This window comes from Ochotona curzoniae, unplaced genomic scaffold (assembly GCF_017591425.1).
Source record: "Ochotona curzoniae isolate NIBS_2020 unplaced genomic scaffold, NIBS_Ocur_1.0 scaffold_4506, whole genome shotgun sequence".
Lineage (NCBI taxonomy): Eukaryota > Metazoa > Chordata > Mammalia > Lagomorpha > Ochotonidae > Ochotona > Ochotona curzoniae.
Window position 1 is genome coordinate 23,974,123 of NW_024467119.1, and position 27,582 is coordinate 24,001,704.

The 27,582-nt window shown below is 35.3% G+C and overlaps 1 protein-coding gene across 1 annotated transcript in view; it reads left to right on the top strand.

The window, feature by feature from the left end:
• CFAP299 (cilia and flagella associated protein 299) overlaps positions 1-27,582 on the top strand; it is a 500,128-nt gene that overhangs the window by 434,594 nt on the left and 37,952 nt on the right. Inside the window, exon 6 of the mRNA XM_040967260.1 lies at positions 2,026-2,168. Coding sequence (XP_040823194.1) covers positions 2,026-2,168 — 143 coding nt within the window. The remainder of the gene's footprint in view (positions 1-2,025; positions 2,169-27,582) is intronic.

The following is a 27,582-nucleotide window of genomic DNA, read 5'->3' on the forward strand; positions in this document are numbered from 1 at the left end:
ATCCATCTCCCTGCTAATGTGCCTGGGAAAGTAGATGAGGATGACCCAAGGCTTGGGCCCCTGCTGTAAAGGCCCTTTGAGGAGTGAACCAGTAGGTTGAAGATCTCTGTCCTCTCTCTCTCTGTCTCTCTCTGTTCCTTGTACCTTCCTTCCCCTCTCTCTTGTCTGTAACTCTATTTTTCAAATGAATTAGTTAATGTATTCTAAAGGTGCAATGTAGTGCTAAAATAGCAGACTAAACAGCCTGCTTAGCATTTCTTAAGAGCAGTGATAACATAAAAACTGATTGCTAAAAGTTTTCAGTGCGTAGATGATACTGTATGCCAACAAGCATCCAAACATCTTGGGAGCCATCACTCCTAAAAAGTGCAATAGAAAGTGCCAGAAACTATAATCTAGTTTCTAGAAATCTCTAAGTGCTTTTTGAAGATGTCAAAATAACTTTTTTAAAGAAAAATCAATGATATTTGAGAGAATGTTGAAACAACCTAAGGAATTGTAGAAAAATATTTTCAAGCGGTATTTCTAAAAAGGTGTTGATATCTGGACATATGTAAGAAATTCCATTCAATAGCAAACATACACTTTCAAGTAGGAAATGGGTAGTGTATGTAAACACATTCCTCAAAGGAAAGTATACATTGGCAACAGGCACATGATAAAATTCTGAGTATCACAAATTCAGAGAAATGTGAATAAAAACTGCAATGTGATATTACTCAATTCTTAAATAAAAACTGTTGGCAGGGCCCAGCGTGATAGCATAGTGGTTAAAGTCCTCGCCTTGCACATTCCAGGATCCCATATGGGCGCCGGTTCTAATCCCAGCAGCCCCACTTCCCATCCAGCTCCCTGCTTGTGGCCTGGGAAAACAGTCGAGGACGGCCCAAAGTCTTGGGACCCTGCACCCACATGAGATACCCAGAAAGAAGAGCTCCTGGGTCCTGGCTCCTGGCTCCGGATCGGCTCAGCCGTTGCGGTCACCTGGGGAGTGAACCATCAGATGGAAGATCTTCCTCTCTGTCTCTCCTCTTCTCTGAATATCTGGCTTTCCAATAAAAAGAAATAAATCTTTAAAAAAAGATATTCAGAAAACAGAATATTTGCATACCTTTGGTATGAATGTAAAATAATAGAACCATGGTGGAAAACATTATGGAGAATGTTCAAAAAGCTGAAAATAAAGTACAGTGTGACTCAGCTTTCCAAAATCAGAGTATAAATCCAGGGAAAAAGAAATTGGTTTCTTACATGCACAGCTTCACTCCATGTTGGCTACAGCGTTCTTCACATTAGTCGAGAAATAGAAACAACCTACGTGTTCATACACTGGTCAGCGTATAAACAAATAAGGTACATATACATAATGGACTATGGCTGCTGTTACTCAGATATAAAGAAAAAAGGATTAAATCCAGTCATATGTAAGAACATGGATGGCCCTGAAGGTCCTTCATTATGCTGAGTGAAATCATCCAACCACGAAAAAGGTAAGTCTCATGTCCTTTCACTGATTTGTGAAGCTTAAGAAACAGGTGATGTCAAAAATTAAGTGTACAATGGTGGTTATCACAGGCAAGGTTGGAAAGGCAGGATGCAGAAAGGTTGCTGGGTACAAGGTTATAGCTAGATAGGTGTAAGAAACCCTAAGGTTCTATAGCACAAAATACTAACATCCTGTGAACTTCTGTATTCTAAAAGACAGGATTGGGGATGTTTTCAATATAAATGCTTGCAGAGGTAAATATATTTCCCCAATTGGACATTATATAATGTATGTGTGCAATAAAATGTCATGAAGTAGCCCATACATAAATACTGTTTAAATACGTTCATTTGAAACAGTACATAAAATATCTGGAAAGATGAAAACCACAAGGATAATATCATTGGAATAAAATGTATTTCAAACACCTACATTTAATATCTGCCCTTTGTAAGAAGTGTAAGTTAAACAATGTTAAAAATTACTATAATGGCTTTTATTTATTCTCCATGTCTTTTTTGTCTCTTCTGTGCTAACAGTCTATAATCTTCATTCGTGACAAAAATTCTCATGGGCAGGAGATCTCGGGATACATAGACTACGCCCACAGGCTAAAGATGCAGAATTTTGAAGTCTACTTTAGTGGGAAGAAAAAGCTTCTTCCAAGGGCCACAGATCTGAGGTAAGTGGTACACCATTCTCACACCTTCAGAGGAAGAGAGGAGGATGTTGATTTTGTGTCCCACATTGTTCCTAGAACGATGAGACTGGCAATGAATAAACATCAGTGTATCATAAAATTCAGAATGAGCAAAGATACATTTTTTTTTCTCTTTTAGCTGTCAGAGAAAGAGACCACTTCAGACATAATACAACTCCTCAGCAGCATTCCTTTTAAAAGCTAACTGGAGCCTGAGAATGACTCTCCTCATGAGGCTCTCACATCATTTGGGTCTCTGTCTTCCTAGATGCCGCAAGAGCGGTCTACCTGACGAAACATCCTTCCGTGTTGCTCTAGCCACTAGTCACAGAGCAGCAATCCATTCACTTCACCCTGCTTTTGTCTCACCATGACCCTGTTCTGGATTTCCTTTCACCCTTAGTCCTACCCTCTCTTTTAGAACCTTCATTCCATTTATCACTTCTGACTTGTTCTGCAATCCCAAGATGTTCACATATTGATTCTTAATAGCACTCAAACTAAAACTCTGTATCTCACTATCATTCACAATAAAACCCAGAAGTAAGGGGCCAATGTTGTGGTGTAGTGGATTAGGCTTCAACCTGTGGCCCAGCATCCCTAACAGGCGCTGGCTCATGTACTAGATGCTCTGCTTCTTATCCTACTCTTTTCTAATACATCTTGGGAAGCAGCAGAGAATGATCCAAGCTCTTGGGCTCCTGAGTTCATGTTGCAGACTCAGAGGAAGCTCTAGGTTTCTGCTGCAATCTGGCCCTGCTCCAGCTGTTAAAGCCATTTTGAATGTGAGGAAAGACAGACGATTCCCTTTCCATCTCTCTCTCTCTCCTTTGTCTCTGTCTCTATCTCCATCTATCTCTATCTTTGTCTTTCTCTCTCTTACTGTTTTTCGTCATTGTAATTCTGCCTTTAAATAACAAAGTGAGTCTTCAAAAAATAGGAACAGCCTTCAATTTTAACTCTTTCCTGTGTTCAGACTATTATCAAACACTTGAAACAGTATTCTCCTTTGAAACCAATGCCATCTCTGCCCATCTTCACTGTTATCAAAAGATTTTCCAATCCATCATCAAACAAGTGAAATGAGCATTTTCCTATCTAAACTGGAAGCATAGTTTATATCATTTAGTTCTCTCTTGCCATAATCTTCACTACCATGTCTTTTTGTACATTTGTTGTATAGATTCTGCTAAAATCCAAAATCACATTTATCCAGCCAAATCTCCACCTGTAGCTGAGCCTCTGGGTACTCTGAAAAAAAAAATTTAGCAAGCTTCACAAAGGTATAGGTAGCTGCTTACTGACAATTTATAGCCAATAAGTTCAACTGGACTCTTTGTGACACCTATCCACTATTGCTTCTGTGTTCCATTTAGAAAAGGGCCTCATTGATGAAACCAAGGCAGAATTCAGCAATTATCACAGACTATTTCTTCAATGTCATAGTAACTAACATTTTATTGAGATAACGTATTAGGTTACCTTAGTGGATTTGTTTACATTAAAACAAATAAAAGATACCAATTTCACACGAACCATTATCCGATACTATTATGAAAAGAAGCATGACGACAATATTTTATCCAAGAAAATGTCATCTTACCTAATTAATACTATTTTCTAATAATCTCAAATTTCTGTAGTTGGTTTGACCTGTACAAATTTCAGGAACACTGTGAGTTGTTTCACAAACATTGAAGAAAAACTTTTTCATTAACAATATGTACTGATTTTCCTTCCTTTATCATGACTTGATGATTGGAACCATAGATCCTTCTCTCACATTTTTTTTTAGAAAATACATAATAGATTGTTAGGAACCTTATTCATCCCATGTGCTGTGGATGTGCAGTCGCAATGACTCCCGGACTCTTTTTCTAGTAATTACTGTTCTAGGATCACTTTGAGTTTTCTTTTAAATTTTGCCTACAAGAGAGAGAACTTGGAGTATTTGTAGTTCTATCTCATGCTGATTTAACATAAGCATGATATGCTCCATACTCATCCATTTTGTCATCAATGATAGCATTACATTATTTTATGATTGGGTAGCATCCCCTTGTGAGTACTACATGTTTTATTCTTCTTGCCCTGAAGAACCTTTAGGTTGATTCTGTGTCTTTGGCATTATGTGTGACACTAAAATGATGATGCAGGTATCTCTTGGATATAGTTATCTGATTTCTTTTGGATATATAGTCAGTAAGGGTGCTGATGATTTATATAGTTCAATTTCTACTTTATCAGGAATATCCACACTGTTTTCCATAGTAGCTGGATTAATTTAGATATCCACCAACAGTTCATAGAAGCTTCCCTTTGTCCATACCCTTGTGTGCAGTTTGTGGGCTTTGGCATTTTTATAATGGCATTCTAACAGGGTTCAGGTGATAACTCATTACAGTTTTAAACCTGGTGGCTAGTTATACTGAGAAGGATTTTTTTTCCCCATATACCTGCTGGTACTTTGTATTTTTTCTATTTATAAATGTCTGCTAAGATCCTTTGATCATCACTTAAGTGGATTGTTTGGTTGTTCTTGTTTAGCTTTCTAAAAATCCCTTGTATGTTCTTGATATTATCATTTGTTGGTTAAATAGCTCACAAATATTTTCTTTTGTTCTGTTAGCTGTATCTTCATTACTGATTGTTTCTTTGTCATGACAAAGATTTTTTACGTGATATATTCCCTTTATTTGGTTTTTCTTTTGTTACCTGTGGTTATGAAATATTTTCCAAAAATTGTTAACTGAACCAATATCAGTAAGTGTTTCATCTGTATTACCTTCTATTAATTTCATAGTTTAGGTCTTCATGTATATCTTTAATTCATCTTGAGTTGAAATTTGTATTATGGAGTTGGTGTTGTGGCATATAGTATTAAGCTACTTTCTGCAGTACCAGCATCCCATACAGGCTCTTGTTTTTGTCTTGGATGCAAATCTCTGCTAATATGCCTGAGAAAGCAGCTAATGTGGAGGAAACTAACTAATGTGGAGCAGCTAACTGGAGGAAACCCCTTTCCTTCAGCTGGGTCTGATTCAGTTTCCACTGTTGTGGCCAGTTAGGGAGTGAACAGAAGATCTTTCTCCTGTACGACTACCTTACAAATAAATAAAATAAATAAATCTTTTTATTTAAAAAAAAATCTGTATTTTATAAGAGGTAAGAAGTTTCATTTAACTCTTCTGCATATGCACATTTCAGTTTTACCAACACCACTTATCACAGAATCTATCTTTTGCCAATGTATATTCTTGGCATCTTTATAAAAATTCAGGTGGCCATACATATCTGGATTAATTTCTGGGTTCTCTATTCTTTTCCATTGATACTTCTGTTGGTTCTTATGCCAATTCCATTTTGTTTTAATTAATATATCTTAATAGAATGCCATTAGATATTTGAACTCTTCTATCTTTAGTTTCTGTTTCTTATAACATCACTTTGACTATTCTGGGCCCTTTGTCTTTTGTGATTTTTTTCCTATTTCTGTAAAAAAAATCAATTATTTTCATTGGAATTGAAATTGATTGCTTAAAAGAGAGATATATATATAATGTAATGTAGTCTCTTGCCATCAATTTACTTTTTACCCACTCCTTTTTTTTATCTCCTATCCTATTGATTTATTGGCAAAAGCAAGTCATTGGTCAGTAAATGCCTTTTGTTACAAATATGACAGATTACTCTTGTGCTGCATTTTGCCTGTTTCCTGCAAACTGAGTTGCTAAATGCAATTTCATATTTTTCTACCACCTTTTAATAGGTGATGCTATGTATTTTCTGTTGCCACTATTTTAGTTCTGCTAAGTTTGATGAGTGGTTTCCAATGGTATCAGTCTAATTGCTCCATCCAAACATTCCCCAGCAAATTTCACCTGATGAGATTAGCATCCATTAATGATGGCTGCCTAATATTTTTACTAAGAGATCCGTAATTGTGATTTCCTAAATGTGCCATCCAGCCTTAATTTTTTGCTACAATTCTCCCAAAGAGAGCCACTTTGCTTGATTACTTGCAAAATTATCCTGAAATAAAATCTATATAAGGAGGAACAAATATTGAATTTCCTGTAGTTTGTGAGAAAAATTCCAAGCCACAGCACAGAACAGTTTAAAGATAATGTCAAATTGTTTTTTGAAGCAGTTATAGCAATATATACCCACAGGAATATTGTGTAAGTGATCTGTTCAGCTCTTTCTCATTAACACAGGCTATTAACAACTTTTTCTAGAGAAGAACATTAGAAATGAGTTCTCATCATGGTTTATTGTGGCTTTAATATTAATTTTCATGATTGTTATCAAATTGGTGATCTTTAAATTGCCTGTTCTGGTTTACGTTCTGGGAAGTACAAATTAAGACTTTTTTCCCCCATTTTCTCAATTGGGTTATTCTTCCTTTGCTCATGTATTAAGAATTGCTTTCATATGAATGCTTTCATATGAATGCACCTATGAATTAATTACCTGCTACACACACACACACACGTACGTGCATATAAATATTAAATAACATCTTTGAGTCTGTGATTTGTCTTTCATTTATTTTATATTAACTTCGGTGATCAGAAATTGGAGGTTTTGATGGATAATTGTAATTTAATATTTTCTTCTGTCAGTCCAACCCTTTGTGTTTTCTTTAATAAACATTCCCTTTCTGTAGGTCATAACGAGAATGTTACGGTTTTTCTTTGTATTTTGTGTGTTTGACCTGCTCAGAATTAGTGTGGTATGTGATACTTTAACAGTTTTTCCCAGGGAAAAACTCTGCTGGATATATACTTTTGTACTTAGTTCAAGTCAGAACTAAAACAAAGATTTTTAAAATTTAAAAAACTTCGTAAGATTCCTTTCTACTTATTATTTTTGGCATGTTATTTTATCCTGTGAGGAAAGAGGCATTATTTCTGTGACATTAATCCTTTCTCACACTTCAAAAATGGTAAATGCAAATGTCAATAGATGATTGTAACTTATGAGATGCAAGTTGCAGAAAGTACCCAGAACATTTGATAATCTTATCAGTTGGCATTATACCTGGACCGTGCCTTTAAAATTTAATACCTTCTTTTTAGCACATGAATAGCTTATGCTCAGAATGTTGTGGTTCACAAGGCTCCTTTACACGTTTCTACATGAATACGGGTACACAAGCAGTGTTTTTATTACCCTCAAAGAGGAGAAAGTAAAGAATAAACTTCTTGCCAAATGCAGAAGTCAAACAGCAAGAGTGAGAACTTGTTCTCAGGTTTTTGGACTGTCCAATTCACTGCTCCCCCTGAGATGCTTGTCTCGAGTTAAGCTTTTTGTATTGAAGAATGATAATTGTGTATACAGTTGCTTAAATTTCCAGATTTATGCATTAAACAAAGACCCCGAGTTTCACTGTAGAGCTCTATCTGTCCCTCAGATGAAATGATCAGGAGGAAATGAAAATTCTGTCTTTATGCTTCTCTCTAGAGGTTCCAGGAAACACTCATATCCTTGACCAGGGAATGCCCTAAAATACTGAAGCTTTGAGAGGTATTATTGCAAAATTTCCCTTGCAATCCTATTGTCTTTTTTTATTAAAATATTTCGTGTTCCAAATCCCTGAAGTTGGAGTTATAAGCACTTATCCTGTGCTTAAGTGCCTTCTTATAAAAGCATTCCGGTAACATACTGGCAGGTTCTCAAGTTTAAAAAAGAACTAGAGGAATAAATGACCACAGTGCTTCTACAAATGGTACACAGACTATTGCTTATTTTAAAAGTAATTAATGTTGTTCCAGATTAAAATATAGTGACTGATAGAGTAATTATAATTAACGACTAATAATTCTTAGACTAATTAGTACTCTCTTTAACAGAGATTCTCTGAATTTTAAAGATAGGAAAATTTATTGGATGTAAAAGATACTGATCCAAGACCCGTCACAACCACCTAAAGTACCATGACTCTGTAGCATAGGTTTCACCTACAGGTCTGTGAGAAGCATAGCGTCCCAGGCTCCATCCCAGAGACAGGGTTGGCATCCTAATGTGGTCCTCAAGAATTCCACAGGCGTTTGCCTTTGTGCTGCTGCAGACCGCGTGGTATTTATAAACAGAAGAGGTGTGTTTCTCATGGTTCTTCATACTAGTAAGTCTGAGATAAAGGTGCTAGCAGTATGCTTTCTAGTGAGGGCTGCTGTCTGCTTCCAGCATGATGCCTGAGCTGTCCTCCCCAGAGGGGAAGAATGCTACATCGCCACATTCATAAAGGATGGAAAGTTAGGGGGAAAAGTCTGAGCTATGTCATATGAGCCCTTTGCTAAGACACTATTCCATTCCCAAGGGTAGTGCCATCATGACCTAATCGCTTACAAAGAGGCTCCACCCTTTAATAATATCAAAATAGTAACTAAGTTCAACATGATTTTGGAGGAAACACACTCAAATTGTAATTATAACATTTTCTGGACTGGTGTTTGTAGGGTATCTTCTACCCATATAAGACCACTGCGCATCTGAAATATGGTTAACCCCAAATTTTTATATACTGTAAGTGTAAAATACACACCTGATTTTGAAGACTTATGAAATGTGAAGCATCTTATTAATCAATTCAAACTATGTATTAAGGTGTTAGCTACATCGCATACATTAGACTAAATAAATTATATCATTTAAATCATTTTCACTTTATGTGACTACAAGAAAATCTTAAACATTTTATATATATATGGCTCAAATTTTGGCTCATATTACATTTCCACAGAGTTGCACTGTTCATATTTACTTTTCCCAACACAGAAATTCACTCCACTGTAATCAGACTCCTGCACTATTAATTTTGTAATTGTATCAAGCTTTTAGAAGCAGCAAATTTCACATATAATATCTTAAATTTACAGATTCCCTTGAAATTTCACTTATATTCCCTCATCTCAAGCATCATTTAGAACAAAATTACAACTTTTCCTGAAATGGGGTGTATTTCCAGATTATCATTAACTTGACTATTCACACATATTGTAAAGTGCACCATCACGTTTGCACCATGCAGTACATGTTAGAGACAGTACCAGTCAGGTCCTCCTGGACAGCTCAGTTTGTGACTTCAGATTTAATTGATTGTCTCAGTTTCTACTGATCATATTTTTCATTAATTGAGTTATGATCTCATTTTTTTTAAAAGCCTGCAGAGAGTTTACTTTCAGACCTTGGTCTCTTTCTCAGGTTTTCCAACACTAACGTGGTTAAGAAAGTTGAACTACATCAAAGTCTGAGTTGATTATGCTGAAGATAGAACTGAAATTAACTGAGTACTTACTGTGCACAAGGCACTGTACCAGATAATTTTTATACATCATGCCACTTACCCTTGGCAGGAGTCTTATGGGTTACAGGTCATCTTCACCTTTCAATGCCCAAGAACTTGCATTGTAGGGCTTGTAATTGGCTTAATTAAATTATACACAACATGCAACTATACACAGCTAAGAATCCAGGACCAAATAAACATCAAATGCCCTAGCTATTTTTGTAGTCAGCGTGGTCGTGAAGAGACATCATTTTCCCCTTTTGTCTTGTATCCATATCCCAGTCTTTGTTCAGCCACGTGTTTCTTTTGCAGACGTTGTGTTTCCATTGGCAAGACCTAATTTGGGATTGTTTTTCAGAACTTTAAGCAATCCTGCTATCCACAGTTAAGACTGGGGTATTTTGCCCATCCTGTACCCACCCTTGCCACTTCCTCCTTCCACTGAGCTTGGCAAAACATAACTCTTTGTACTTAACGAGGCTTTCATTTTCAGTCACTGTGAGTAAGAATTACAGTGTCCTACATTTTGGTGTGGAAGATCTCTGAAGAGAACTAAAAGTGGCCTGTAATTGTGGCTTCAGCCAGAAAGTCTTCAGGGAAAAATTGGTCCTGACTTGTTGAACCTTGATTATATCCCAGGATGCTTTTAGAATCTATTCATATCCTCTGAGCTGTGGTTCACGCAATTTTATAATATCTACTTGAAATTCCATTTTCCAATAGATTAAAATTTCCAATAGTTGGCTCATTTTAGCCTTTCTGTCTCAAGTTAATCAAGAGCATTATGTCTCGCCAAAAATTCAAGGATAAGGATATCCCTTCAGCTTTATATGTCGTGTTCATCCTGCCTTTCTATGGGACCCCCACACTGACAGCTCAGACCAATCCTTACTGAATTATCTGTGTGTACCAAATCTAGTAGTGGACTCAGACTTGGTTTGACTCATTGCTTTGTGTTTTAAAGCTAGAATCCCAGAACAATCATTTCGCAATCACTTTGTCTAGAATGTGCTTTCTTGAAGATTATGTCTCTAGATTAACCTTAAGCTCACAATTAGAGATGTGTTACAACCTCTAGCTTATTGACAACATTGATTTTTATGATAGCTTTGTATTTTTACATGAAATTTTTTTAAACTGCTTAAATTTTGACAAATTTTTGAAAATATGAAGTTGATGATTTAATCACTTCTAAATGTATAGTTAAATGGAAATAAGCATATTCAACACTTGCAAATGTTTCTCTTTTTTACGTTTTCATTTTAAATGTAAAACATGTTGATGTCAGTCTTTAGTATAGCAACTGAGATGCTGATTTTGACACATTTCACACCGTAGTAGCTAGGTTCAGGAACTGGCCTCCCTCTTGACTCTAGCTTCTTACTCATACAGAATCTGGGCAGAATGTTTTTAGTGAGTTTCTTCCATCCACCTAGAACACCTGGGTGAAGATCCAAACTGATGATTTCAGCCCCCAATGAATTCCCAGCAATTTCAGTCATCTCAAAAGTTCTCTAATAGATGGGCACTAATGTAATCTCCCTCTGTCTCCTTCTCTCTCAAGTTAATGTATAAATAAATAATTTTTAAAACCCTAAAAATATATTAGCAACAATTGAACTTTGCTACCCAGAGTTATTTTTATTTATCTTCTAATTTAGTATATGTGCTGCCGAAGCAAGCACTATTTTGTTTTCTAACTTAGAAGAAAGGATGCTATTTTCTATATCATACAATTCAATTAAAATTAAAATGGTCAAGTAGAGATGTCAGCACAGTGGTACAGCAACCTAAACCTCTACCTGCTAGTCCCTGAATCCCATATGGTCACTGGTCTGTGTCCCAACAGCTCTATTTGCAATCCATCTCTCTGCTAATGGCCTGGAAAAGCAGTAAGAGATCATCCAAGGCCTTGGGCTCCTGCTTCCAACTCGGAGACCTGGAAGAAGTTCCTGACTCTCAAACCATCGTGGCCATTTGAGAAGTGAAGCAGTAGATGGAAGATGTAGCTCTCCCTTTCTCTGCCTGTAACTCTTACTTGCAACTAAGTTAAAGAACTCTTTTAAAGAAAAAAATATATAAAGTAGAACTAGCAGGGATTGTAGACAACATCTACCTAAAAGTATGAACTGTAATTGCATTTGTTTAATGCTTGGAACTCAGAATTGTTTCTATATCGGTATTGTTTTATCAGAGTCCATTTCAGAGGCCATTCTACAGACTTTCAAACCGATCTTTTCCATTTAAAAATGTTTGATTTTGTACGTTGGGAGAAGAAACTTGAAGTTCTCAAATTCATGTAATGTCTCTATCTCCCTACAATTTCTCTGGCTCATCTCATCAAATGAGGTGATAATGATGATATTTCATCCTTATTAATCCAACCTCATTTTGATTAATTAATTATGAATCATTTGGATTAATAAAGATGATATATCATCATTGTTCAAATAACGATCTGTGGCCACTACAGAATTTAAAAAGCAATGAAAATAAGGCTTAAGTGAACACATAATTTGCTCTCTTGGCCAATGGGAAATATGTTTCTTTTGCAATACAGTTAAGCCGAATTATTCCAGGTAAATTTAATTCAAAGTCCAACGCACATAATTGCAAAACAATAGAAATCTAGTGATGACTGGAAATGTAGAGATAGGTTAGGAATCCAGGAGAATTAAATGGCTTATGAACAAAAAGATAAATAAAATAGAAGTAAGACTAGATCCTGGGTCTCTATCTTTAGTTCACATTATTTTGACATTCCAGGCTTTTGTAAATTTATTTATTTGTACATATGACCCGAGTCACTTTATTTCACTTTAATTCATTCTATTCTTTCAAAAATACTGGCTAAATCAAGGTGCTGATAAAGCAACTTCATTTTTGTGAGTAGCAGCTAGGTCACATATCATCTATGATTTTTCTCCTTTACTGAGGTACAATATAATATGTAAAGGAAAGCTACAATAAAATCACATGGACCAGATTTTTGAAACAATTCTTATCAAAAATTCCTGAATTCAATTTGGTCTTTTTTCAGTTTTAATATATTTTTATTTTTGGTATAATTTCATATATGCTGGGATTTCCCCCCCAAACTCCCAACCCCATCAGATTTTTCCCATTTAGTTACAATAGTGTAGTCCTTCATAAGGAATCATAATTCTATCAGTCTCTTATTTAAGTGTACCCCGACTTTGTTGGTGCAATGTCAGACAGTCCAGCATCCCATTGTCTACACATGTCCAACAATTTCATTGTGATCCATCTTTTGTCTGGAAGCAGGGATGCATGTTCCATTATACCCCCATATCTGTACATGATAGACCCCAGTACTCTATCACTATACATTTCCATAAGTGGGAAGCCATGAAACAAGGTCAACAACTGGTCCAAGCTAGAACAGCCACAACAACAACACCATCAACAACAATAACAGCACCATGAAAAAATGTACTGCTGAGTAAACAAAACATGGGTCACAAAAAGGGAAACACAAAAGTCTTTTGGGAAAAATGATGCCATAGCATAATTCATGAGCACGTAATGAATGAAGGATTTACACATCTCTTTCAGCACTAATTTCTGTTTTCCTCAGAAATCCTGCTCTTTACATTAGAGAACCATGTTAAGCGTCAGGAGTCAAATCAGCATTCAGTCACATTGAATTATATTTAAACATTACATAAGCAATAGTTAATATTCAAAGTGATTACAATATGCAATATGCATCTCTACTTCTGAATAAAAGGTGGACCTCCAGTGAGATTTTTATATATTTTGACAATAAAATGCTGATTTTTTTTTCATTGTCTATATCTGCAATGTCAGGATACACTTAAGTAGAACCATTGACTTGTAACTGTTGTTGAGAAACCAAACTATCGTTACAATATAGGGGAAAACAATGGGGGTAAAGGATAGGGGAAGGGGAAAATCCCTGAGCTTAAGCAACTGTATTATGAAAAATAAACAATTTATTTAAAAAAAGAGACCTTGAAAGAATGAAAAAACTGAATGAGAAAACCTATCCACTAAAATAATGCAGAAAACTTCCCTGATTTGGAGAAAGATTTGGTTAGCCATGTACTTAGAATGCATAGAAAACAATAAATAAAATAAATAAAAACAATAGCAAAACAAACCCTAAATTGGCAGGAGTAAAGAAACAATAAAAGTTACAGAAGATTTTTCAAAAATTTAAAATGCAAAAGTTCAATTAAATGAAGAGCTGATCTGTTGAAAAAAATAATGGTAAACCATTGGCCCAGCTAATAAGGGGAAAAATAGCAAGAACCAATTTAATGAAACCAGAGAGGAGAAGGAGGTTAGAATTGATACAGGAGGAATAAAAGGAATAATTAGGAATTACTATACATAGTTGTTTGCCAAATAATTGGAAAATCTAGAAGAAACTTGTAGGTTTCTGTACATATATTTGCCAAAACCAAGGCATAAAATCAAAGGATTCCTAAGTTGACTAACAACCAAGTTGGAGACTAAAAAGTAGTAAAAATCCCACCCAACATATAAAACCCAAGCACCAGGTGCCTTAATTGCTAAACTGAAACAACATTTTCAAAAGAACTAATAATAGTTATTAAACTATCCAAAATAATTGAAAGAAAAAATACTCATAACAGAAAAAAACAAAACAGTGGAAGAGGAGTATGTGTACCAGTATCCCTGATTAATGTCACTGTAAATGTCCTCGACAGAACATCAGAAAGATAATTCACACAGGCCAGGTAGGGTTTATCCATAGAATGCAGAGGTGATTTAATTATGCAAAGCAGTAAGCATGATAACAAAAAATATGATTATCTCGATAAACGCACAGAAGGCATTTGGTAAGATACATTATAATTTAATGATAAAATGTCTTAAGCAAATTGGGTAAAGAGGAATGTACCTACCCAAAATCAATACAATATATGACAACTGCAAATCCATGATCACATTTAATGATGAAATCTGGAAAGATTTCCACTAAGATCCAGAACCAGAAAAGAAAACTTATGCTCACCAATACTATTCAGTGTTATTACGAAAGTTTTATCCAGAGCCATTAGGTAAGTGTAAGAAATCAAAGCAATACAAATTGAAAAGGAACATGTCAAATTATCCTTTCTTGCAGATGACATGATGCTATATAGAGGAAAAATAAAAGATTCCACTAACACATTATTGAAACTCAGAGTTTAACAAAGTTGTAGCTTACAAAATCAACACATAAACAACAATAGCATTTACATACACCAAAGATTATGGCTGAGAAAGAGCTTGTAAGAACAATCCCATTTACAACAATTACAAATATATATATATATATATACCTTTTTTAAAAATTATTTTTATTTTGAATTTCGAATTATGTGGTACATTTTTTTATAGGTTGCAATTCCCACCCAACTCCCACCCCCGTCAGATTTTGTTACAATAGTGTAGTCCTTCGTAGGGAATCATAATTCTATCAGTCCCTTATTTAAGTGTACCCCTTGAAATATACTTAATTGAGTAAGTGAAAGATTTCAACATGTAAAAACAAAAAATATTAAAGTAAGAAATAAAAGCCCATGCAATGGATTACTGGGTAAAATTGCAAACAGCAAAGCCAGCATTTCACAGGTTCAATTCCTGGCTGCTCCACTTCCAATTCAGTTCCATGAAAATGTACTTGGAAAACAGTAGAAGATGATTTAAGTGCGGGCCCTTGCACTAATGTGGGAGACATGAAAGAAGCTTCTTACTGCTGGTGCAGCCTGGCACAGCCTCAGTTGCCCTGGCTGTTTGGGTAGTGGGCCAATAGATGGAAGGTTCTCTCTCTCCCTTCTTCGTAACTCTGTCTTTCAAATAAGCAAATAGATAACTAAATAAATATTTTGTAAAAAATAAAATAACATGTTTAAGAATCAGAAGATAATATAATTGAGATATCCATAATAAAAAATCACTTTATAGATTCAATGTGATCCCAATAAAGTGCCACAGACATTCTCATATCTAGGAAAAAAAATCCAAAATTGACACAAAACAGAAGAAACTCCAAATAGATAAAACAAACTCAAACAAAATAAGAGCAAAGCTAGAGGTATCATAATACCAGGTTTCATCATAAAGTTTAGGACATTTGGAATGAAAACAGTCTTGTACTGGCACAAGAACAGACATATGAAACAATGGAACATAATAGAAGCACCAGAAACTAATTAAGACTTGTACAACCAACTAATTTTAGACAGACAAGCCAAAATATCTCCCTGGGGAAGATAGTCTCTTCAATAAATGATGTTGGAAGAACTGAACATCCACATGCAGAAGTATAACAGAAGACCTCTTTCTCATACTCTATAAAAAAAATTAATCCACAATCGTTCTAAATGCTCTAAATCTATGATCTGATGGTATCAGATACATGAAGGAAAAACCCATGGAAAACACTATAATATACTGTCTTATTTAGGCATTCATTCCTTGAAAAGACCCTGAAAGAACAATCAAAAAAAGCAGATAGACAAATGGAATTCTATCAAGCCAAAAAGCTCTGAAACTCAACAAAGTGAAGAGACCACTGACAGATGAGAGAAAATATTTTCAAAATATATATTTGATAAATGGTTAATATCCAGGACAAATAAGGAGATCAAGACACCCAACAATGACAAAAAAAATTAAAATCCAATTAAGACATAGACAAAAAAATGTATAGTCAGCTTGAGAAATATAAAATGCAGATGGTCAACAGATAAGGAAAAAAATGCTCAGAATCACCGCCCATCAGGGAAGTACAAATAAAAACCATTATACACAGACCAGCTCCATGTCTCAATTACCAATCCTTCAACTTCAAATACTGGCATCCCAATTGGGCGCCAGTTTGTGTCCTGAATGCCCCACTTCCCATCCAACTTCCTGTTTAAGGCCTGGGAAAGCAGTGGACAGTGATCTGGGAGTCCTGTACTCATCTGGGAGACCCTACAGGGCCTTCTGGCTCTTGGCTTCAGATCAGCTCAGTTGTGGCCAATTGGAGAGTGAACCAGCAGACAGAAGATCTTTCTCTCTGTCCTTTTCTGTGTAAATCAGCCTTTCGAATAGAAGTGCAAACAAGCACATGCAATGAAATGTCATTGATTAGAATGGCTGATATCCAAAAATCAAAAAAATAAATGTTGCCAAGGATGTGGACTAAAATATATACAATGTTGGCTGGAATGTAAACTCACACAAGCATTATGGAAAGCAGTATAGAAATTCCTCAAGAATCTGGAAATAGGTCTACAATATTATCCAGCTATCTCACTCCTGGGAGTATATTCAAACGAAATGAAATCATCATATGTCCGAGTTATCTGCACCCGTGCGTTTATTGCTGCTCAATTCATAATAACTAAGATATGGATTCAATCAGTTGTCCATTAACTGATGACTGGATAAAGTGTATTATACATACACCATAGCATACTACCCAACCACACGAAACTAATGAAAAACTGTCTTTCAAACAAAATGGATACTACTGGAGACTATGATACTTAGTGAAATGAGCCAGACTCAGAAAGAAAAATATCATATTTTCTCTGATATGTGATTGCTAATAGTCTAAAAAGAAGACATTTTTATGAGATTGACATCTATAGTTGATGTTATATTTTGTACTTGAAATTTGCTGAAAGTGTTAAGTGTTATCACTTGAAATATGAGATTTTAGGTACTTTTTCTCTGATTTTCAGTTATTTCACAATACACATATATCAATATATTGCATATTTCATGTGTATATAATTTTATTTGCTAATTATGCTTTAATAAATCTGCAAGAAGCAATCATTGCTTGGATCTAACACATATTGTTTTACAGCCTTCTAAAGGCATTTGGATAAGATACGTTGTAATCCATCTTTCATGAATAAGTGCAAAATTAGAAACTATCAATTACAGAGAAGAGGCAGTTTCCTTTGTTTACTAAACATAAGCCTCCATGTCTTTCATGTATCTTGGTTATGAAAACAGTAGTTTTCAGTAAATATTTTAAAACATATAGAAAATGTTTGGTGTTCTCATATATACAGGTTCTCTAGCAGGTTTCTGTAAAAATATGTGTTGCAGTGATTAACTTTCCCAGGGACATTTCAGTTCCTCTATGAATGCTGTATAGGACTTGCCTATACAGTTTACACTCATAGAATATGAAAATGCACTATTTAGGTCATCTGGGAAGCAGCTGTGTAGAAGTTTGGAAGGCCGTGGTAAGAAAAACCACCATTAAGTAAACAAAGCAACAGAAAGATGGTCAAAAAGGTAGAGGAATGAGAAATTAGAATCCACTCAAACAAAATTCACTTGGGTGAATGAAATGGGCCACTTCCTGCCAGTTCGGTAAATGTTTAATCTGGAGAAGCATGATCCACATCTGGTTTCTGTTTAATATTGTAAACATTATCTCTCTTATTTTTTATGTAAATTTCAGCTTATTATCAAAAACAAATCTGTGGGGAGATATTGGGTTTTTAATATTACAAATATAAAATATTTTAAATCAAATATTCAAAATACAAAATATCGTGTTCAGCCTTATGCTTGTGAAACTCCAATGAAAATACAAAGCATTGGGAATAAGTGTGTTGTTCGAATGAGTTATTTAATATTTGAAATAGTTAGAAAAATTCTCAAAGAAACCAAAGGGTAATTTAATTAGAGATCCATGTAAGTCAGTATGATTTGCAAAATTTAAGTGCCTTTTAAAATTTATTTAAGAGGCAATTAAAAGGAAAAGAAATCAGATGGTTCATTTATGTTTATTTGACCAAGCATACTATCATAATGCATTTATGCAGGAATGAGGCAATTCCAAAACCTGAATTGTTCTGTTTCCTGAGATATGTCAGGGAAAGCTTTCAACTCTACATATCAGCTTGACAAAACATACCTTCCTCTGACTTTCTGAACTCCAAGGCTTGCAAAAAATTGCATCTTATGTAGGACATGTGTGGATCCTCAAAATCATGTGAAATTCTACATAAAGAAGATAAATAAATGAATTGGAAGTCTATCCACCAGGAAAGAGAAATAGGTTAAATTGAGCAATGTATCTTTTTCTCTTGCTGCCTATAATAGCAACTATAATTTACGTATTTTATCTTATAGCACATTTAATTTTAATATTATTTCACTCATAGGCATTTTATATGATAATTATAAAAATTGCAACGATTGATAAATGTGAGTAGATATTTAAGGATTGCTATAATAAAGACTATTCAAGGTATTACAGGAATGCAGTTATGGCTTAATTAATTAATTGCAAAAGGAAAATACAAGAAATTTTTCTGTAAGAAAATAATGTTCTTTGAAAAATCAGAATAGGTGAAATAGAAAATTAGAGAGTGGGCATTCTGAAAATGTTCAGAAGTTGGGATTTACCAGCTATTTACTGGTACATTTTAGGTCCAGCAAATGTCTGGAAGACAAACAGCACTCTCAACAACTTGGATATGTGCTAGAACCTGTATGCTATTGAGAATAACCCATATGAAGAAAGAGAAAGACAAGCTCACACAAGTTCATTAGGGCAGATCTCAGAGCCATTTATATCGCATGACTCTAACCCTTTGTCACACTTTACGTTATGAAACTTAGCGTTTGTCTACAGTGGGCGAATTTATGCCTAGAATTTGTGATTCAACAACTGAGAGTGAGAAGTTAACTTCTCTCAAAATGCTTATATGCTGATCAATAAGACACAAACATTACTAGACTCCCGATTTGGGTCCTTAATCGCAAACAGTAGAATCTACTGAAGCTGGAATTTAAACACAAGAGGATCTAATAGGATATGAAGAACTTTTTAAAGGAGAGATGAGAGAGTACAGAAGAAATGGATTATGAACTGAGCTTTCATAGTAACATCTGAAACTGTACTCCGTGGCAAAGTGGCAACCTGCACCAGCAGTGAGGGAGTTATGCAATCGGCTCCACAGTGGACCGCTCCAGAAATATGTTTCAGCAACAGGAAGTGCATCAACCATCTTCTACCTCACCAAAAACCTCTAGGATGATGCTTATGTTTGCCATAATCTGAGCAGAGTGTCCAAAGCAGTTCCTCATGTCAGGATGGAGTCAAAGGAAAACCCTGATGCAGCACATTGAATGTGGCTTGGAGGTGAAGAAAAAACATCCTGAATACTAAACTATAGAGCTCTAACAAGAAATTAAGTGAACATAGATGAAATTGTGTTAGATGTATATGGTATGCTATGGAAATATACAAGCACTCTTGTCCATTGTGGAAAGGAGATACTGAAACTGAGAAATATATTTATAGTACAAAATATTACAATGGTTTGGAAATGATTTGAGTGTGTTCCTGAAAGTTTCACTGTCTTGGGAGTTTTGTCCTCAGTGTTGAGAGCTGATAAAACCTGTAAGCAGTAGAGCAATTGGGTCAACAGGTATGCTGCCCATGGAAGGAATTGGTGTTATACAAGTGAAGATTGACCCTTCCAACCATCTGCCTTGCTGTCTCACCATGGGATCTTTCACTAAAATACACATTATATCCATATGCCCTATACCATGATGTGACACAGCCAGGAAAGTTGTCATTAAAGCACACATTATCCTGTTTGTTTGTTTTTAGCTGAATTGTTCTCTCTCTCTCTCTCTCTTTTCTTTATAGGTCACTTATCCTTAGGTAACAGAAAAAAAGACTAATTCCTAGATGTAAGGGCAACTTGTGTTACTCTAAATCAGCTTTTTCTTGATTTCTTATAGCATTATATATTCTGTAACTGCACAATAGCTGTACCAGAAACCTTAAAACAGCAACACAGTCGTCTTTTTGTATCTCTTGTACTTAAAACACATGTAAGAATATAACAGACACACTGACATAAATTAAAACAAGGAGTTTATTGAGGTGAAATCAGTTTGTGTGTCAGTAACTTGATTCATATTCAACCTCTAAGTAAATATGGTTCTGTTATGATTAAATTCTGATTAGTTACAGGCAAAATACTCATCTTTCTTAGGAAAAATGAGGAAATGTTTGTTTTAGATAAAAGAGCACAGAATTCTGAGGGAGAAAATTTGGAAGTAATAGATAGCAAATTCTGGAAATAGACCATTATGTGACATATTCTATAAAAACACATTTTACTACAATTTAATAGTTCTTTGGAGTTAACACAATTAAAACTGACTAAATAATTAAATATTGAGCCTGGCATTTGCAATAATTAAACCTTATTTAATTATGACTTTGTGACATTGACCCCTATGACCCCAGGTTCTTCATCTTTTGAAAGTCAATGATAATATTTACCTAATTTTAGTTGTGTGACAATCAACATGGCATTGAGTGTAAAGTACCTAGTATGGAAATTAACCCATGTCAGTTACTTCATATATTAAGGCACTGCGAAGCAGTTTAAAAACAGTATTGGAGCATCCATGAGTCTTTAAATTGATAAAAAAAATAATAATAATAATTTATTAGTTAAAGGGGAGTAGGATCAAAGTCATTTATAAAGGAGATGTGATCTAACTTTGAGAAAAAATATATGACATTTATTAGGATGGCTTTGGTGCTGAATTGCAGCTGAACACTTGTAGGTCTTATATCACAACTCCCCCACCCGAGTAAGCAATGGATTAGAGGTCAAAGTTGCTGAGTCAGGGCTCTCCCTTGTAACATGAATAAAGATAGAGTGAAGGAGCATGGGAAGGGACAAACAAAATACATGCAGTTTCAGAAATGGAATCTTTTTTTTGTAAGATTTATTTTTATTTATTGGAAAGTCAGATATACAGAGAGGAGGACAGACAGAGAGGAAGATCTTCCGTCCGATGATTCACTCCCCAAGTGAGCGCAATGGCTGGTACTGTGCCTATTCGAGGCCAGGAGCCAGGAACTTCTTCCAGGTATCCCACAAGGGTGCAGGGTCCCAAAGCTTTGGGCCATCCTCGACTGCTTTCCCAGGCCAGCAGGAAGCTGGATGGGAAGTGGAGCTGCTGGGATTAGAACCAGCGCCCATATGGGATTTTGGCGTGTTCAAGGTGAGGGCTTCAGCCGCTAGGCCACACTGCTGGGCCCACAGAAATGAAATCTTATCTGAATAGGAATATATGTGTATACGCATGTGTATACACGCATTCAGAAACTTATTTTTTCTTTTGAAATGTGCCCACTTTATTTAATGACACAATATTGACAGGAGACTATTTCTTGGTGGAACAGTAAAGAAAATCAAATTTGGCACATGTGGAGGAGGCAGTGCAATTTTTGGACATAGTGTAGACAACTCCTCAGAGGATGTTACTGGTTTTGTTTGTTTGTTTGTTTGTGTTTTTGTTTTTTAATTTTTTAACATTTTTTTATTATTATCATTTTATGATATAGTTCCATAGGCTCCTGGCATTTCCCTTATCCCCTCCCCAATTGGCTTAAGCTCAATCAAACATCATAGATTAGTAGACTGGATTAAAAAAACAAAACAACATCTATTTATTGTCTAGAAGAGACACACTTCACCAACAAAAATCAGCAGAAACCATATTGCATGGATTTTGTTGTTTTCTGTTAGTTTCATCTCTTCAAAACACTTTCTTCTGATTAAATCATTCAGTGACTCGTAGATCATACAACAGCATCATTTTCTGCAAGAAGGTTCTTGATTTTCATTTCTTCAGATACACATTAGGTATTTTGTAGCATGTTATTTAACTTCATGGTGTTGTTAATTTCTTTTTTCTCCCTGATGTTGATTTCGTTTTGTGACTTTTCATTTAAGGGGATGTATAGTAGCTGTGTAATGGAGACTGTCATATCTAGTAACATGTCATTTAACTTCATGGCATTGTAAATTTCTATCTTTCTTCCTATTGTTGATTTTGTATTATGACTTTTCATTTGAGGGGATGTACAGTAGCTGTTAAATGGAGACTAACATCCAGATGTGAGGATACAATGTAGTATGCATTTCTACTTCCAGACAAAGATGGACTTGCTATGAAACTGTGTGCTATATCTTGACAATAGGATTCTGGACTCTTTGCCATTGTCCATGCTTGCAATGATGGACATATGACTGTGTATGAAGAACTGTATGTTAGTAATGATATAGAGGAACTAGGTGGGGGTAGGGAATTGTGGAGCAGAAAATTAACTGTTGCTATTCAGTACTTTGTCAACAGAAATTTTTAGCTAACCCCATGAGCTGCCAGAAGCCTCCTTTTCTCCATTGGTCAAATCATCCAAGAAGCTGTGTAATGATGCAAGGTGGTTACCAAACATTATTATTGAACATTTCAGGCACTTCTAAGGGCAAAAACAGAACAAACATTTGGGTAGTAAACAGAATCTGAGAAATTCATTTGACTTCCCGTTGGAAATTCTTAGATGCTTCCTAATCTTTAGGCATTCCTACATAAATTATATAACAACCTATTTTGTCTCCTTGGAACTGCAATATCAATTGAAATTATTTAAATATATACACTTCTTAGTTTATTGTGTAATGTATTTCCAGACCACAGGATTAATGATTAGGAACATTAACCTCATGGCTCATTAACATTATCCTCATGGCTCAAACAGCCAGCTGTTGGTTCCTACTTCCACATTTCTTTCACATATATGTAATTAGTTTAATGTAAATACAACTAGAGGCCTTTTAAGTCCAAACTATCCAAAGACAACTCTAAATTAAATGGTTTAGTGTAATTTTCCTACTTTTTTTTAATGGATTACCAGTTTAGTTCTATCACTTCTTAAGTTAGCCACTTCAATTTTGGCTTCAGTTAAAGGTACTCTTCTGATCCGTGTACTCTCAACTTACCATTTCTAAAATGATCATATATGTGCCAATAGAGAGGCCTTATAAAAATAATCCATTATAGAAGAGAATCCCTTTTAAATAGTAAAGTGGTGATGTTTTCCAACTGCATTAGATGCCAGCACTTTCTCGCTGGCGGATGCTCTGTAGTTACATATTTCTTCTCCAAGAAAATTTGATCACTTCCTATAAGGGAGTAGTAGCACTGTGAAATACAATGAAAATGCTGTCTTTTTTCTGGGTCTGTGAGGTGAATAAATTCTGCCTCACTCATTTACATATCCACAGGAAACCTTTACAATAGCAAAACAAAAGTTTGTCTCTATTTATTATCTTTAAAATCAGGTTTACTTATCTGTCTATCTGAAGATGTATACCTTGGGTGAGCCCATATTTGGGCAGTTATGACTTGTGCTGCTGTGAACATTGTAGGACAGTTCAATTTTTGATACAGTGATATTGTGTCTTTTGGATATGTACCCAGTAGTGGGACTGCTGGATCATATGATAGCCTGAGTACTAGTTTTAAAGAAGTCTCCATACTGTTTTTGTTTAACTGTACCAATTTGCACTCTCATCAAATTTGTAAGAGTTCACCTTTCTTCATATCCTCACCAGCATCTGTATATTCCTGAAAATAGCTGTCAAACAAGATTGAGGTCGTTGTGTTTTTGATTAATTATACTACTGACCATGCTTTTCTGTATATTTGCTAGTCATTTGTATTCCTTTTACATTCTGAGTACTCATCCAATACTAGATAGCTTACAAATATTTTTTCACATTTTCTTGTATGTTTCTTCACTCTTGAGTCTTTTCTTTGCTGTGCTTGAAGCTTCTGAGTTTGATAGAATCCAGTTTGTCCAGTTTTGATTTTGTTGCCTGTGTTTTTGTGAATCTTCTCCAAATATTCGTGTTTCATCAAACTTTCAGAGTGTTTCCCCTTTCTTAACTATTTTCCCCTTCTAATAAAATAAGTATTTAGTGCTTTTAAAGCATTTGCAAATTTTGTCCTTTAACATATTTGAATGATATTAAACATAACTTTTATGCTCACTTTCTTTGTTCCTATCTCTCAGATTTGCACTATTATTTCAATGTCTTGCTCATTTTTGTTTTTATTTGCTTTTTAAACAAAGGAAATTTGACCATTTTCTATAAAGTAGTAGTAGCACTGGGATGAAAATGTTGTCTTTTTCTGCTGTTACTCTTGACTACAATTGTTCTTTTTTCTACCTTTTTCATTCTTGTAGTTATTCTGTTTAGCCAAACAAACATGTGAAAAGGTTGTTTTGACATAAATATGGTTTGTATAAATTTTCATATTAAATATATGAATATCTGTGTTGATTAAAAATGAATGAGCATCAAACACTTCCCAGCTCAATTTTATGACTAACACAAGCTTTTAATAGTTACAGATCCAGGTATCAGTTCCAACTGGCAGACTTTTTTTTTGTACCGTTTATGTATCTGTATGTTAAAAAGGAAATTTAAATTGAGTGCATTCATCATCCAAATTGATGTCAGGCTTAGGTTTTTAGGAAAAAATCTGGCTGCAGTAAGATTCTGGTTAATTCCATAAATCTCATGATGACTTTCATGTCATACTAAAATACATTATATCTACCTCTAAAAACATACCACATACCAAAGAAGGGAAATCAGAATTGTCTCTGTCAGAACCAGCACAATGCCATGAGAAATACTTCCTTCAAGGGGAAAATGATTTATAAAAAGCCAGAGACGTTTGTCCATTTACTCAGTCCTTTTTCATACTATGCAAAAAGATTTAGTGTTTGACATTATAGCAGACTTGGCTTCAGTTTCAAAAGCAAAATTTGTCAGAAATTTCCACCAAAGAAACACACACACACACACTCACTCACTCAATTTTTTTCTCTGACGAATGCTGACCTAAGGGCAATGAATCAACATTATTTAGTAGCTTTTTTTTTAGACTAAAAATTCTAAGCATTTGACCTCCTGAATGAAATATTTGATATATTGAGGAGGTTGGGTACTCTGTGGACCTTTTAATCAATCAGAGGAAAACAAAGACAATAATCTCATGTTAGTGCTTAACAGAAAGCTAAGTCCAGGAGAAAGCCAAAAACCATGTAACATACAGCATTTCTTCAGGGTCTTAAACTACCTCTACTGGTAAATTGATATATAGACCACAGTTAAGCATGATTAGTCATCCAATTGCTACCACACCTCAGCTTCTATTCATTGCCCCTGGGACACTCACAAGGAAACATGTGCAGAGTGAATGAAGAAGATTTGTGTTTCATTCCAAGATGATCCTTGTCTAAAAGAAGTGAGAATAACTGAAAATGAACCTTCAGTATCATTCTGGAAATAAAACTCATATACCCATGTAATCATATGAAAGACAAACTGCATGAGCCAAGGGGAGCAGCCCACTGGTCACAAAATCTTCTGGAAAACAAACTTTGTTGTCTGGGAAGGACACACAGGTCTGAATGCTGAGCTTCTTGAACATCTCGTTAGTGACCACATACAGGAATGTCAGAGCTCAATGCACTGTGAATTGCAGAAAGGGGACCAGGATGCTCTGCTGTGGATATGGATTGAATATCTCAAAACCTTGGTTCTCGGTATGGTGATTTAGGAAGTAGTAAGACTTCTAAGGGGTGAAACCCAGTTCTTAACCCATCGAAAAAATTATCCTCAGGAAGGAATAATGACAGCCTCTGTTAAAGAGGTGATGCCCACAAGAGTGGGTTATTACAAAAGTCTCTGGCTTCCTATCTCCGCTATGCAATCTTTCCTCTTGTATGATGTGCTCCCAGTGAATTACTACCCACCAATGTTGGTTATATAGCTTTGGGGGCTTCACCAGATAATAGCAACATACTCTTCAAAATATCCAGAACTGTGAGCTAAATAAATCTCTTTTCTTGACAAAGTACCCTGTTGTAAAGCAACATAAAAAAAGAACTAATATGCAAAGATAGCAGAGGTTTTGGTACAGTCTTGACTCCCATCCAAATAGCACTGTGTACCCTCACTTGTCCCCATCACTGCATATTATTATAATGGTACTTAAAAGACTTTCGAAAGGCATCTTCACAACATGGGATTGGGGGGGGAGGGTGGCTCTAAGATGTAACCCTGCCTCCCTGAGTCTAAGAATGGTCATCTAACAAAAGGAACTGGTGCTAGGCTTGAGCAGATTGTAAGAATTTATAGAAGAGAAGAGGAGGAGTTGACAGTGAGTAAGAGGGCAAAGGTGATATACACTTCCAAATAAAAAATAAACACATTATATGTACAAAGCAGAGAACAGACTAAATCAGCCATTAGTAGAAGAGCTGAATAATTGTGGTATGTATTTGGGAACGGCTCGTTTCAGTTCACACTTCCTTTTAATATGACTTAATATTCCATGGAACTTGGATAGTTCAAACAAACAGATAAAAACATTGTTCAGACTCTATTACGTCTAAAGTTCTGGCTAAGCATAGCTTGGAATGACGCATATGGAGAGAGAGATTGGCAGAAATCAGCCAGTTTCAGGGTGTGTACTGTGGCTGAGTTTAGATTGAGCTGGCCTCATAGGGGCCTGGAGCAGATTCCTGGGTATGAACGATGCTTCCTGATATTGATGGAGGATGGGTATTTCTGAAACTCAATTATAGAAGAGGTTTCACTGATTAGGCTTGTAGTCAATCTCTCTATATTAGTTTACTATGAAGTATGATTGTGAGATACACAAAAATCAAACTTTCTGACTTTAAAGTATACAAGGAATGGATTTGGGCAAATAATTAGGCATGCAAGTACCACCACAATCAAGGTCTAGAACATTTTCGTCACTCCTTAAATGCACTTACTGTCTCTTTGAAGTCCATCTGCCACCTCCACATTGACCCATGGGCCTACACTTTAGCACTGTGGGTGTGGCTTTTTAAATTTTAATACATTAGGAATTAAATAATATATACTCTTTAGGGCATAGTGTCTTCATTGACTTTTTATTTGAGATTATTCTATTTATATAAGGTGAGCTAATTTCATGTATTTCCCAACACGTATTTAGGAGAGTAGCAACACTCACCACCCTACTAGCCCTCCTGCCTGCATTCCCCATATACACCCTTCTTCTTTCTTCTTTTATTAAATTTCTACAATGACGTACTTTCAGTTCACTTCACACCACAGAGGTAAAACTCCATTAGATAAAGAATTCACAAAGTAGCAAGTAGAAAAACTGCTCTTAAGAAAACAAAGGTTATAAATATCA